The sequence below is a fragment of the Nicotiana tabacum genome, chromosome 10, assembly GCF_000715075.1.
Source record: "Nicotiana tabacum cultivar K326 chromosome 10, ASM71507v2, whole genome shotgun sequence".
In the NCBI taxonomy this organism is placed as follows: Eukaryota; Viridiplantae; Streptophyta; class Magnoliopsida; order Solanales; family Solanaceae; genus Nicotiana; species Nicotiana tabacum.
In genome coordinates, this window is record NC_134089.1 from 127,677,469 (window position 1) to 127,693,662 (window position 16,194).

The 16,194-nt window shown below is 35.3% G+C and overlaps 1 protein-coding gene and 2 long non-coding RNA genes across 3 annotated transcripts; 2 read left to right on the forward strand and 1 right to left on the reverse strand.

The window, feature by feature from the left end:
* The first annotated feature begins 2,513 nt into the window (after nucleotides 1-2,513).
* LOC142164902 (uncharacterized) lies at nucleotides 2,514-4,542 on the forward strand. Its single transcript, XR_012695986.1, has 4 exons — nucleotides 2,514-2,580; nucleotides 2,661-2,719; nucleotides 3,231-3,282; nucleotides 4,235-4,542. It is a non-coding gene; the product is annotated as an uncharacterized LOC142164902 (long non-coding RNA).
* Nucleotides 4,543-8,524: 3,982 nt separating this feature from the next.
* On the reverse strand, nucleotides 8,525-13,339 carry LOC142164903 (uncharacterized). Its single transcript, XR_012695987.1, has 3 exons — nucleotides 11,204-13,339; nucleotides 10,244-10,312; nucleotides 8,525-9,261 (listed from the first exon to the last, which is right to left on the reverse strand). It is a non-coding gene; the product is annotated as an uncharacterized LOC142164903 (long non-coding RNA).
* An 811-nt stretch (nucleotides 13,340-14,150) lies between these two features.
* On the forward strand, nucleotides 14,151-15,299 carry LOC142164904 (uncharacterized). Its single transcript, XM_075223609.1, has 3 exons — nucleotides 14,151-14,437; nucleotides 14,515-14,634; nucleotides 14,718-15,299. Exons 1-3 carry the CDS (start codon nucleotides 14,435-14,437, stop codon nucleotides 15,105-15,107), a joined length of 513 nt encoding a protein of 170 aa, XP_075079710.1. The 5' UTR covers nucleotides 14,151-14,434; the 3' UTR covers nucleotides 15,108-15,299.
* Nucleotides 15,300-16,194: the final 895 nt, after the last annotated feature.

Genomic DNA, 16,194 nt, shown 5'->3' on the forward strand with positions numbered 1-16,194 from the left:
AAGCCATTAACACTTTTGTAATACAAGGGATGAATAGACTAAAATATACTCTAACATGCTATATATGCAGTTAAGTAGTACTACGAAGCGTGCGTGTGTGTCTATATGTGTGTCTATATATATATATATATATATAAGAACATGAAGCGCTCGGAACACAGGGACGGGTTCTTTTAGGTATTGATACACTTGTAAATTGATTCATCGACTTATAACCTACTCATATGCATGTATATATATTAACAATAAATTAAAACATCTCGGCTTATATCAATTAATATATGTATATGTATGTGTATATATATATATATATATACTATATACTATATTATACTATATATATCGAATATACCTTGATATATAATACACTATACTATATATATAGTATAGTGTATTATATAATACACTATACTATACACTTAGTATATATAATACACTTAGTATATATATACTATACTATATTATGCACTAAGTATTAGTGCATTAGCTAATATTATATCGAATATAGCTTATATATATATATATATATATATATATATATATATACTATACTATGCACTAAGTATTAGTACATTAGCTAATATTATAGTATATATATATATATTAACTTGTCAATGATTTGTTACAATAAAAAATAAAAAAAAATGGCAGCCCGGTGCTCTAAGCGCCAGCTATGCGCGTGGTCTGGGAAAGAGCCGAACCACAATGATTTGTTACACTAGCATCACATTATAGGTCATTATATATATAAAAGCTATATTCGATATATGTATATATAGTATAATATAGTATATAGTATATTAGTGCATTAGCTAATATATATATACACACACACTATATATATACTATGCACTTAGTATATATAATAGACTATACTATATCTACATATATATACTATACACTTAGTATATATAATAGACTTAGTATATATAATACACGTAGTATATATAATAGACTATAATATGTCTATATATATATATATATATATATATATATATATATATAGCGTATTATATAATACACTATACTACACTTAGTATATATAATAGACTTAGTATATATAATACACGTAGTATATATAATACACTATACTATACACTTAGTATATATAATACATGTAGTATATATAATAGACTATACTATATCTACATATATATACTATACACTTAGTATATATAATAGACTTAGTATATATATAATACACGTAGTATATATAATACACGTAGTATTGATAATACACTATACTATACACTTAGTATATATAATACACGTAATATATAATACACGTAGTATTTATAATACACTATACTATACACTTAGTATATATAATACATGTAGTATATATAATAGACTATACTATATCTACATATATATACTATACACTTAGTATATATAATACACTATACTATATATATATATATATATATATATATATATATATATAGTATATATAATACACTTAGTGAATATAATACACTATACTATCTCTCTTACCCCCCCTCTAATTAGCATATTTCGTATTGTAACGACCCGAACCGTCGTTTTCTGTATTTTCGTCCCGTATTCCCCGCTAAATGCTTATTCATGTTTCAATATGTGTACTTGGTGAATTTGAGTCAATTCGGATCGAGTTTGGTATGAAATGGGACAATTAGTCTCTTTAAGGAAGAATTAGTTTGGAAAAGTCAATCGGACGTTGACTTATGAGTTAGAGGGATCGGAATTGAATTTCGATGATTCGGTTAGTTTCGGGGGATGATTTAAGGCCTAGGAGCGCAATCGGAATTAATTTTGGAGGTCCGGTGAAGAAATTAGCTCATTTTGGCGAAGTTAGTATTTTGGCGATTTCCGGTTGATAGGTGAAATTTTGATCCGACGGTCGGAATGGAGTTCCGAGAATTTCTGTAGCTTCGTTATGCCATTTTGGATATGTGTGCAAAATTTCAAGTCATTCGGACATATTTTGGTCGAGTTTTGATCGAAAGCGCGTTTTGGAAGTTTTAAAGGAACTTAGACTTGAATTCGGTGTAATTCGATAATTTTGGTATTAGTCGAGGTGTTTTGATAATTGGAACAAGTTTGAATAATATTATAAGATGTATTGGTATTTTTGGTTGAGGTCCCAAGGACCTCGGGATGATTTCGGATGGCTAACGGGAACTTTTGAAGTTGGAAATTTCATAATAGACGAAAGTTGTAAATGAGTGCGCACAAGGCCTCACTTTGAACGATAATATCTCTCGTTATATAAGGAGTTGTGTGAGCTACAACCTATCAAATTAAAGCTCTTTGAGTCTAGTTTCCAACGCAATAAACCGTTTGTCATTTGGAAGTGTAAACAGGAAGTTATGACCATTTCACTGGTCAGGTGTCAGAACGCGCGAAGTATCGCGCGAAGTCGCGCATTTCGCGCGTCTGAGGCAGAATGCTCAGCAAAACGCGCGAACAACGCGCGAACTACGCGACTGAAGGTTTTTAAGTACTCTAAAGACCGGAAATGAAAGGAATTGAGTCATTTCTCAAGCTTAGGGCTTCCTCTACACCCCCAATTCGACCAAGGCACCTAATTGCACTCCTAAGGTAAGATTTTTGGAGTATTTTGAGTTGATTACTACTCCCAAACACTTATATTAACATGGATTGATCTTAAAAATCCTTAGATTTTCAAGAAATTCCTTCAAGAACTCAAAGAAGGGTTTTGCAAGATTTCTTCCAAAAGGTAAATCCTACACCTTAGACTCACATATATGGATATATTATGGAAATATGAGTATGAGTCAAGTATTACAACTTATTGTATGGTGGTTGGAAGCCACAAATTCCCTATTTAAATACATGAACATGGTAGGGATTTAGAGGTGTTTATTTGATGGAATTTTTGTTGGATTGGGTGTGAATAATTGATCACACATGTGATGTTAGGAGTATAAATTGTTAAAGAATAATAGTGTGATGAATTGTTGGTTAATGGTTATAGTTGGAGGAACCAATGCTATAGTTAAGAGGTGTAAATATTTATTCCTACAAGATGTTTGATAATATGCCTAAATGGCATAATTTATGGGATCTAGTACTAATATTGGCCATATTGAGTGTTATATTGTAGATTGAAGTTACATAACTGTATGGGATCATTATAGTATCATTAAGGGGCGAATTTCAGATATGTATGGTTAAAACCCCGTCTTTTAGAAATCGAACTTCATCGAGGTTTGTGTGATTTTTGGCAGATTCGTCACACGAGGAGGCCAATTAGAGAGGCAAGGGCATAGCGAGCTAGAGGTGAGTAATAGATGTAAATGCTGTTCTGAGGGTTTGAAACCCCGGACTTTCACATCGTAACGCTATATTGAGGCGTGACATGCACTCCATGGCGAGTGCGGGGTCGGATACTACTGGGGATTGTGACTTGGTCCACCCCGTGTGATGTTTATACTATACTGGTGATTGATACACATACTTCATTGATATTACTGGGCTTGATGCCATGTTTGGGGCCTTGTGCCGATTTGTAAAATCCTTCGAGGATTGATATTACTGCTTAGCATGATTTGCATATCATTTAATTTCAGTCCAAGGTTTTAAATGTTGTTTTGTAAACTCAGCCATAATTCTAAGTGTTGAAAACTTAAATGATATTTTTAAATGTATTCCGGGCTGGGAACTTCTGTTTTGTAAATGCCCAAGGGGCTTATTATATTATTTTCTGGACTGATTATAAAGTGACTTGAAATAGTGGTAACAATGACACTGTGTGATATACTTGACACAGTGGTAACAATGACACTGTGTGATATACTTGAAATAGTGGTAACAATGACACTGGATGATATACTTGAACAGTGGTAACAATGGCACTGTATGATATAAATTGGTCAGGTAACAATGGCTGACCGGTCAGGTAACAATGACTGACCAAGATATTGCGCTTGGGCTGTAGGAGCCCCTCCGGAGTCTGTACACACCCCCAGTGAGCGTCGTCGACGATAAATAAATAGGGATGGCTCGGGCTGCATGCCGCAGTGGGTATGGGAATGTACCATCATATGTATTGCATTGTATTCATGTATTTGTATCTATACTATTGTTTAGCTTCTCAGTTCCATATGTTGCTGCATATTTGGATTTTAGCTTACTTTGTGTATTTACTAGGCTTTCTTATCTTCGGACAGTAGTTACTTTTATTACTCACTGGGTCGGAGTACTCACATTACTCCCTGCACCATGTGTGCAGATACAGGCAGAGCTGAGTTCGCTCATGAGCGCTGATTCTTTCCAGGCCAGGCGATGACTAGGAGTAACGAGGTAGTTGTTGACGTCCGCAGCCCCGTTTTCTCCCTTATCTTTGTTATTTATGATAATTCCAGACTTTGTAAAATATTAGTAAACTCTGTAGTAACTCATGATTTGTGACACCCCGATTTCGGGCTGAGTTGGGATGATTTTCCTTGTTCTATCACGTTTATTTCGCATTTAAGATTATATTGCCCATGATTTAGACTTATTCCTGCTAAGTAATTATAAAGAGATGTTTGTTGATTGGCTGGCCTTGTCCTCACGAGAGGCGTCATCACGACCGGGTTGGGATTTTGGGTCGTGACATATATGTTATGCCATTGATCTCTTCTCCTCCACTCTCTATCTCTTGATCTATGATCGTACCTTGGGTTTTCCTATTTTGAACGCGAGTCTCTTCCTGTTGTATACTATGCACTTAATATAAATAATAGACTATACTATACATATGTATTAACATTGAATTAAAATCCTAAATTTATACTGCATATATACATTATTTTAAATTGAATTAAAGGTAATTTATTTATTTTTAGAAATAGCGACCAACTTTGGTCGCTATTTTGGTCAAACAGTCAAAACTTATTTAGCTACCAAAATAGCGACCAAAGTTGATCGCTATTTTTAATTCCAGTGTCAGAACCAGGTTTCCCCTCCCATTCTTTCAAAAAAATTCCCAAAAATCTCTCTTTTCTCTCTCACACTCAAACCCCCTCCCCCCTCCGACTCCCAGCAGCAGCGGCGCCACCCACGCCACCGACGACCACCGACGGCAGCAGCTCCACCGCCGGCGACCTCCATTCCCAAGGTACGTTTCTCTCTCCTTTCTTTGTTTTTTTCGAATACACTGATTTTGTTTAATTTCTCCATGTTAGGGTTCAAATTTATATATTATTTGTTCAACCATGTTAGGGTTTAGTTTCTCCATGTTAGGGTTCAAAGTTAGCTCAACTATGTTAGGGTTCAAAGTTATATATTATTTGTAATTTTTAGGGTTCTTATTAATACATTTAGTCCAAAATATTTAGTTTTACCTACTAATTTGGGGAAGAAATTGTTTGAAGAGAAGAAACCCTAAACCCTACTAATTCCTAAAAAATGGTCTCTCTCTCGAATAAATTTGAATTGCTAGCTCATTTTCTTGTAATTCTATAAGTTTAGAAAAAATAAATTAACTATTTAGGTAGACTAATTTAGAAAGAATATTAAAAATACTAAATTTAAGCCTTCAAAGGACATGAAACATTTAAAATCATTAAGCTCTTGTGTTGAAATCTTAGGTTGCTTATTCATAAGTTCACTTTTACGAACTCTTTTGGTATTCATTGAGAAAACGTTTTGTAATTTATTATGTTCTTTGTTCAATAAGCTCTTGTTTTGCAAAATGTTATACAAATAGAAATAAAAGGTTATATTAAAGAATTTTAGGATATGAATTGGACTTTTAGTTAACTAAAAAAAGATTAGGATATGAATTAACTAAATTAATTTCCTCTTGTTTTATTTGTATAGATGGAACATCGTACTTGGATGTACAATAGGAATTATCCTAATCGACAGGGATTGAGGGAGGATTTTGTCGAAGGGGTGGATGACTTTATTATACATGCAATGTCACTTCCACCATACCTAACTGAAGGAGTAATTAGGTGCCCTTGTGTTAGGTGCGACTGTATGAAGTTTGGAAAACCGGCGGAAGTTAAGCATCATCTTTATAGAAGGGGGTTTATAGAAAATTACTTTGTGTGGACTAATCATGGAGAGATCGATGGTAACCATGGGATATTTTATAACATGGTTGTGGGTGAAAGTAGTAGGTCAGTGGAGAATACAAATCGTGATTCTAGAATTCATGATATGGTTGTGGATGCTTTTGGGATGTACTTAGGGGATGAGCCCAATGAAAATGTTGAACAAACTCCTAATGATGATGCAAAACATTTTTATGAACAATTAGAGGAAGCTAGTCGTCCACTACGTAACGGAAGTCCGCACTCTGAGTTGTCTATTGCAGTTAGATTACTAAGTATGAAATCTGATTGGAATATTTCTCAAGGAGCCATGAACTCTTTCATTGACCTTATGCGTGAACTAGTTGACCGTGATATCGAATTACCTGTTGAATTCTATAAGGCAAAGAGATTAGTTTCTAACTTAGGACTTTCGTCAATGAGAATTGATTGTTGTGAAGATGGTTGCATGTTATATTATAAAGATGATGCAGCTTTGGACAGTTGTAAATTTTGCGAAAAGCCTCGTTTCAAGAGGCTTTCTAGCGCGAATATGGTCGCTATCAAGTCGATGCATTATTTACCTCTTATACCTAGGTTAAAGAGGTTATATGCGTCGATGAGTTCTGCTCCTCATATGAGATGGCACTTTGAAAATAGAAGACCACCTGGTGTTATGTGTCATCCTTCAGATGGAGAAGCTTGGAAGCACTTTGATAGGACATATCCAGATTTTGCTAGTGAACCAAGGAACATTCGATTAGGTCTGTGTGCGGATGGCTTCACACCTTTTTCTGTATCTGCGACACCATATTCATGTTGGCCTGTCTTTATTGCACCTTATAATCTACCACTTGAGTTGTGCATGACTACTCCATATATATTCTTAATTTGTATTATCCCCGGTCCACGTAATTCGAAAAGTTTGATTGATGTATATTTGCAACCTTTGATTGATGAGCTAAAATAATTGTGGTACGATGGTGTTGAAACATATTTCATATCAACCAAGCAGAATTTCAATTTGCGTGCTAATTTAATGTGGACAATTAACGATTTTCCTGCGTATGGAATGTTGTCTGGGTGGATGACTGCTGGGAAGCTAGCTTGTCCTTACTGCATGGAAAATAGTAAAGTGTTCACTTTGAAATATGGCCAAAAGCAATCATGGTTTGATTGTCATCGTCAATTATTGCCTCCTGATCATGAGTTTAGAAGGATGAAAAATGCATTCAAAAAGAATAAAATGGAATATGATTTTCCATCTCCGATACTTTCAGGTGAGGAAATTTGGGAGAGGGTCCAGAACTTCAGTAAAGTTACTGAAGCTCCACCTTATAGATTCCCCGGATACGGAGTTACTCATAATTGGACGAAACAGAGTATATTTTGGGAGTTACCTTATTCGAAGGATAATCTTCTCCGTCACAACCTTGATGTCATGCATATTGAGAAGAACTATTTTGACAATTTGTTCAACACAATGATGGATGTTAAAGGTAAGACAAAGGATAACCCGAAGGCTAGAATAAACTTACAAGAATATTGCAGGCGATCTGAATTATACTTGCAGACAGCAAACAATGGTAAGGTTTTCAAACCCAAATCAAGTTACACATTCACTTTGGAGGAAAAACAGCAAATTTGTGATTGGGTAACGAAATTGAAGATGCCTAAGGGTTATGCGTCAAATTTTGGGAAAAAAGTTGATATGGAGGTAGGGAAGTTGAGCCATTTGAAAAGTCATGACTGTCATGTTTTCATGGAGACCTTAGTGCCTATTGCATTTTGTGGTTTGCCTGAAAGAATCTGGAAACCTATCACAGAGATTAGTTTGTTTTTCAAAGACTTGTGTTCTTCCACATTAAGGGAAGAAAACCTACTCCGGATGGATCAAAACATTCGTGTAACTTATACTAAGATGGAAAAGATATTTCCATGTGATTTTTTTGATGTGATGGAACACCTTCCAATCCACCTTGTACACGATGAACGACTTGGAGAGCCTGTTCAATGCAAATGGATGTATCCCTTTGAGAGGTAATATTATTGATGTAATTTTCTATTTTATTTGAATGTTCTTGGCTAACCTGAAATTATGTAGGACAATTGGTAAATGCAAACAATTTGTTAAGCAGAGGAATAGGATTGAAAGATATATATGCGAAGCTTATCTTGCAAAAGAAACTGCTCATTTTTGTTCTTATTATTTTGAGAGTAATGTGGCATGTGCTAAGAATAGGCCCAACAGGCACACGGTCGACCTTAAGAATGATCCATTATATCCGCCTATGTCCATATTCAATCAACCAGGCCGATGTTCTAAGGATGTTAGAAAGAGACGTTTGAGTGATATGGAGTTCAAGTCAGCTGCACTTCACGTGTTGCTAAATTATCCCGAAGTTGTACCATTTCTCAAGTAAGTAATGATTTAGTAGTTATCAAAATATAAAAATTACTGTGATTACATCTCAATGCAACTACTAAAAATATTTGATGTGTCACAGTCATTTCGTGGGTCAATTTGGCCATGATGCTGTATATACGAGATTTGATACGTGGTTCAAACAATTTGTAAGTTTCTCCTTAAAATATTCTAACACTATGTAGGTAAACAATGTTTGGAAGTTATGCTAACTTATGAATTTTTTTAACAATATGTAGGTAAATGATCCAAATAATGGTGTAAATCAATTTTTAAAAGATATATCTTGGGGACCTAGGCTTGAGGTCACAACAATGTCTAAGTACATTGTGAATGGTTATAAGTTTCATACAGAGGTGTCACGACCCCAACTTTCCCTCCATAGGGTATCGTGACTGCACCTAGTCTTTGTGACTAGGTAAGCCTATTAACACACGAAATAATCAAAATAACAATTAAGACTCTCAAAATATCCACCATTTAGTACATAATAAAGTTCCCAAAACCCAGTGAAAAATACACGTCACAAGCTCTTAAAAAGAGTTCTAACATAGCTCTAAACATCGGAGTCTAATAAAGATAAAGAAACGAGATAGTAAATATAGAGGCGACTCCGAGGTCTGCGGACGCTGGCATGTATACCTTGGAGTCTCCACGTACAACTAGCTCACTAATACCTAGTCTGATAGGAAGTACTTGGATCTGCACACAAAAATGTGCAGAAGTGTAGTATGAGCACACTACAGCAGTGCCCAGCAAGTGTCAAGCCTAACCTCGGTTGAGTAGTGACGAGGTCAAGTCAGGGCCCTACTGGAAAAATAATAAAAGACAAGGCAATAAGTTCAACAATATGATAATAGTAATGACAAATGGAAACAAGTCACATAAGGAACATATCAAAATTTAACAACACGGAATAAGATCAATTAATAATAACTTACTAAAGAGAAAGCTTTAATTTAATAAATAAAAATGATAGAATAACTAGAAAGTAAATGCAACCATAAAGAAATATCAACAGGGGAACTTTCGAGGTACCGCCTCGTAGTCCCAAATCATAAATAAATTCACAACATCCCATTTCCTTATATCATCGCGGAAGCCTTCACATTTAATTTTTTTAAAAAAATATATTTTTCCGAAATAGCGTCCCGCGTTTTAGCCACCCTTATCTCACCGCATGACTTCTAGTAGTTCCCCTACTAGCCACGCGTATCAAGCCACCCTTATCTCACCATATGTGTTTCAATACCCAGACCTTATATCGCCGCATGCGTATTAATATCACAATTTGTACCTCAAATGGTCAAATATTTCTACTTACCAAAATAAATTAACAACAACTATATTTTCCACAATAAGGAGCTAGCGGCTCAATCACAATGAATATAAAAATTTCAACAAATAATGATTTCCCAAATTTAGCACCTTGATTCCATACCCATTTTTAAAATGCCAAATACTTCATATAAAAAAATAATTAAATTAAGAAAACACAACCTTCAAATAATGAGCACAAATAAAAGAAATAAAGCTTCAATTTAACAGATAGGCAATTAGCAAGAAAAGGTCAGACAAGTTTCACTTATATGAAAATAATTTAATGACAATGAATAAAACATGAATAAATGATTTAATTAATATGCAACAGTGATCTACACAAATTAAAAGTATAACCTTCCACATTTAGTCTGTGTACGCACTCGTCACCTTATGTACACGACTTTCATTTAGCACATTAATACCAATCCTAGGGGAAAGTCCCTCACACAAGGTTAGACAAGTCACTTACCTCAAGTCACGCTAACTCAATCCACTAGTAGGTCTTTCCCTCGATTATCCAACTCTGAACGACTCGAATCTAGCCAAAATAATTTCATACTATAAATACAACTATAGGAAATTAATTTGAACAATAAATTTATGATCTTTATGAAGAAATAATAATAATTCAACCCAAGCCCACGCCTCGGAACCCGACTAAAAATTTGCAAAAATTCGAACATCCAATTACGTGTTGACTTGCCCCTCCAGTTTCAATTTACTCCAGGTCATTTTAATACCCCAAACAAACCAAGCTCAAGCTCACACTATTATGGATACTATACTATAATATGCAAATTAATAAAGAAACCCATTTTAACAAACATGCCAAGCATCCAAAGTTGATGACAATAGCTCTTTAGGATACCGAGATACTAAATTCACTATTGCTAAGTTCTAGCCTCTAGGACTTAAAGGAATAAAGAGAATTCAACTCCAATAGTAGTCTACAGCCAACTTCACATCAACTTTAATAGATTAGAAAAAAGCAAAATAGTGATAAATTAACTTTACAGCAAATATGTTGAATCCGTTTTACTTGAAGATTGAAAAAGGACGATTGAGGAGGACTTTTAGCTCATATAATCCATGTTCCAACCAAAAAATAAAATAAAATAAGTAAACACATGGAAAATATTATTTTTTTAATAGCTTTAAAATAATAAAGAATCGTATGAATATCCACTCCCTATTTGACTAAAAACCAAACCAAATGCAAATCCAGTGCAAAATAAGTTCACTCAATCCTAAAATAAATCCATAAATAAATATATGAGATGCTGAAAATAGTGAACAAAATTCTAAGGAAACTAAACAAATCTCAACAATTATTGTAACTTTAATCCATCTTTTAATGGCTCTCCTGAGACTAGATTTACTCCAAATATGATTAAATGAAGAAGAAGAAAAAGGAATTGAACATGCTAACCCAAAATTGTCTTTAACACCAATAGAATAATCGAGGAATGCATTATTTTTCCTTCAGGATCCAAACAAAAGAGAGACAGCAACAAAGATAAACATGAACCACAATCGGAACTCGCGAACGGTAGCTAGAAAAAATTCTGACGCCAAACACGATCAAAAATCAAAATAGATTCGACTCAATCATATTCCATATTTTGGAAGCTATATATCAGAAACCAAAGGAAGAAGCATAAGTGTATGTTGTCGTATTTTTATTTTCTAATTTTTCTGAAATCTAAATGAAACTTGAAAAATCAAAAAGATAATGGAGACCAAAAGAAGAATCCACTTTTGTCTGAACACTACCTTCTGTCCCAAATTTTTAATTTTGTTTTCTCTTCTCCCCCAAAAAAATCTGAAAGAGATAATAATAATGATAATATTGTATAGGTCTCTAGAAGCTTCAGTGCTTCTTTCCCTAAAAAAAAAACTCTCAATTCGAAAATTTCTTATTAATGTATTCCAACTTTAATTTTTTTTTTCAAAATTTCGTCATTTCAAGCCTAATTTAGCTATGGACTTTGAAATAATATCCGGACACACTCCAAATCCCAAAATCATCATACGGAGCTATTGGAATCATCAAAAATCTATTCCGGGGTCGTTTACACATATTCCACCTTCCGGTCAAATTATTCAACTTAAGCTTTCTTCTTGGAGACTAAGTGTCTCAATTCATTTCAAAACTTCACCGGACCTGAACCAATTATCTCGGCGAATCCTATAACAACTGTAAAGCATGAATTTAGTAGTAAATGGGAAAACAGGATTGTACTATTCAAAATGACCGGTCGGGTCGTTACAAGAGGATTGCTCTAAAAATAAAAATAGCAACAACAGTGTGGTATGGGTTCAAGGTAGTGATGGCAATCAAGATGGAGATATTGATTATTATGGTGTGCTCAAAGAAATAATAGAACTAGAATATACAGATTGGCCATTTAAGAAATTGATACTCTTTAGATGCAAGTGGTTTGACCCACATCCAACAAGGGGTACAAGAGTACACAATCAATACAACATAATTGAAGTTAATCATACGATGGAGTATGATCGCTACGATCCTTTCATAATTGCACATAATTTTAGGCAAGTGTATTATGCTCCTTATCCATTGCGGCGGAATAAGTCCGATTGGTGGGTTGTAATAAAAACTAAGCCTGTGGGTAGGGTTGAAGTCGAGAATGTGTTAGATGTTGCATATCAAAATGATATCTCCAGTGTTCACCAAATAGTGGACGAAGTTTTAGAAAATGATTTGGAACATCCTGAACACATATTGAAAGAAGTTGATATAAATGAAGTAAGAATTATAGAAAACGAGGAAGAAGAATCAACTGATGAAGCTCAAACTAGTGAGGAAGAAGAATTCTCGGACGAGGAACTACACGTCGATGAGCTTTAAAAAGTTGGTTTCTTTAATAACTCTCGTTTATAGCTAGTTTCTGTATATGTTTCAATCTAAATATGTATTATATTATGCAGATGACAGGCAAGGGTCGAGGTAACAATGATCCTACTAATTCTCGAGATCGAGAAAAGGCTAGGAAACCAAAGAGGAGGGTAGAAGATAATACTCAATCTTTGCCTCCGAGATGCCTATACCTATGCATATGTCTTTACCTCCACCCCAGGGATATTCTGAGCTGCCACAGCATTACCAGCCCTACACCTTCGTGCAGACACCAGGTGTTTCGTCACAGGGCCATAAGACTGTACGTCCGACATACAGTCCAACTGACACACGACCACGTGGATCGCAGCCATCTGCATCGCATGGATCGCATCGATCCATGTCACATCCACATGGATCATAGCCATCAGTGCCATAGCCACTCGGGTCACAACCACTCGGGTCACAGCTATCAGTGTCATGTCCACTTGCGGCCCATACAACTATGTCGCAGTCACAGGGCTCGCAACCATCTTCATCTGGGACTCCATCTATTTCAGGCATTCGCCTGCGAGATACTATCTCTGACCCCCGCTACACCTTCCACACATGCCTCTGATATACATGCTTCGGACGGTGATGCTGATGATGACGAGGAGGTGCATTATGATCAATATGGCAGGATCATCATAGTCCCTGAGGGTGATGGGTAAGAGTTATTTGTTATTTTTACGTTTATTGTTTTGTACAGTTTTACTAAGATATTAATGTATTTTTTTATTAAATGGTAGGTTCATCCCGAGTAATATTACTACGAGGATAATCACCAAAGCTACCAGAAAGCTTTATGATGGCCCTTATGCGACTTGGAGTGAATTCCCATTCTCGCTGAAGGAGCAAATTTTCAATCAATTTAAGGTATAAATGTTCTTTTAAGTAGTATAATTACTTATATTTATGATATTTCCATATAATATTTAACTTTTAAAATATAGAGCAAGTGTGTATAGGAACACCGCTATAGCGCGAAAGTGGCTGCAAATTTTCATCTCAAAGCTCGCAAGCCGTTGTCGCATAATTTCTCCAAAGCTAGAAAGTTGAACCAGAAGCCTGGCTGGTTGCTTCAGAATTTATAGGAGGATTTGCAAAGGCTATACTATGCACTAAGTATTAGTGCATTAGCTAACATTATATCGAATATAGCTTTTATATATATTCGATAAAAGCTTAGTGCATTAATACATAATTATTCAAAAGTTAAGTGCATTAATACTTAGCTTTTATTAGCTAATATTATATTCGAATATAGCTTTTTTGATATTTCCAAATAATACTTAACTTTTGAAATACAGAGCAAGTGTGTATAGGAACACCGCTATAGCCTATATTATACGCAGTTAATGCACTTAACTTTTGAATAATTATTAGCTAATAAAAGTTAAGTATAATATATCGAATATAGCTTTTATGATATTTCCATCTAAATATGATATTTCCATATAATATTTAACTTTTTAAATATAGAGCAAGTGTGTATGGGAACACCGCTATAGCGCGGATGTGGCTGCAAATTTTTATCTCAAAGCTCGCAAACGGTTGTCACATTGTTTCTCCAAAGCTAGAAAGTTGAACCAGAAGCATGGCTGGTTGCTTCAGAATTTATGGGAGGATTTGCAAAGGCAATGACTTACCGCAGAGTTCTTAGCGAAGAGCGAAAAAGGAAAGAGAGCTCGTGCATCTGAGAAGGGAGGATCCTTGCACACTGGAGGTGCGATCAGCCTAGGGATAATAAAGAGAAGAATGGTACGTAATTGCTTAATGTATTTTAATTTTCAAAGTATATCTATTCTGTTTATTAACTAAAATTTGTGAGTTTTCAGGAAAAGAAGTTGGGGCGTCCAATGAACCAAGATGAGTTATTCAAGGAGACTCATATTGTAAAGAAGAAGAAAGAGACGGATCAAGAAAGGTGGGTCGAGGGCCGAGCCTCGACTGTACATGTAAGTTTTCACTTTTCATTAAGTATTTTGATTTAATTTTATATAAATTTTGAAATACTAATTCAATGTAATTTTTCTTATAGGGTCGCTTCACAGCTGAAGTGGAGGAATTTATACGCAGTCAGCCACCTAGTGAGTTGGGCGACCCAATCCAACCTTCGGACGAGGATGCTGAAAGAATGTGGACGCAGGCTGCTGGCGGTCCAAAATGGGGGAAGGTATACGGGCTTCCTACTAAGAAATTTCATCGCTATAAGTGTGGAATGCAAGGAATAAGGACTTTCTCGCAAGCCGAGCAACTTGATAGGGAGAGCCTCTCCTCTATGCGGGAGACTGTGACAAAGCTCACATCCGAGCTAGAAGCCGCCAAGGAAAGAGAAAAGCTTAGAGATGCTCAGTACATTGGCATGCAAGAGCATATCAAAACTCTTCTAGCTTCTGGCAGTTTTCCGATTCCCCGGTCTCGTGAGTAATCGCCAGAGGCTCGCCTTCCCGGTGCTCATTCCTCCCGTCCTCCCCGTGATCGTTCTTCCCGTCCTAGACAAGTACACCCTTCTGGATACCGTCTTGGTGATGAAAGTTCATCAAACCGTGATGATAATAATGTACAAAACAATCCTTGACTTTTATACACTTTCAACTAGACAAATACAATCGGTTTTCGAATGGGCTTGAAATAACAGTTAACTTAGTTTGGTTAGCTTAATGTGTTAGTTCTATTGAACTTTATAGTTTGTTAGTTTTAATGTTGTTCTTGTTGCTTTTTATTGTTATTGTTGTTGTTTATTGTTGTTGTTGTTGTAGGCATAAAATGCCTGTTTAGGAATTTTGGTAAGCTGGCAGGTGGTGTAGCTGCCAAAACAGGCAGTTTCTGCCAAAAATATCCCAAGAAAAGCGACCAACTTTGGTCGCCAGTTGGTCGCTTTTCCCTTAAAAAATAATAATTTTCTGGGCAATAGCGACCAAGGTTGGTCGCTATTTAACCCAGATTTCACAAAAGCAACCAACTTTGGTCGCTATTCCATTTTAAAAAAAAAAATAATTTCTGGAAATATAGCGACCAAAGTTGGTCGCTTATAATTAAAGAAAAAATTAATTCTTGACGTTAGCGACCAACTTTGGTCTCTTATTTTTAAAAAAAAAAAATTTAATAATAAAGCGACCAACTTTGGTCGCTATTTTTCAAATTTTGAAATATAATATTTTCTTTACAGACCAAAATTGGTCGCTTTTTTATGATTAATAACAAATAAATAAATAACGTAATTTACATGTGGAGACCAACTTTGGTCGCAAAAATTATATTAATAATCCTTCTCCGGAATATTTGGTCCTTTTACCTTAGAGACCAAAGTTGGTCGTTAATTAGCGACCAACTTTGGTCCCTAAGGTAAAGGGACCAGCTTAATATCGTCCAGGCCTCTTTGGTCGCCTTTTGGTCGCTTTTTGGTCAGTAAGTGACCAACTTTGGTCACTTTTTGTGGTCGCTTTTTTTCGGATTTCTAGTAGTGGTCGAGGAGCTGAACGCAGAATGGATGGAAAAATTAACTGAGCTGAATA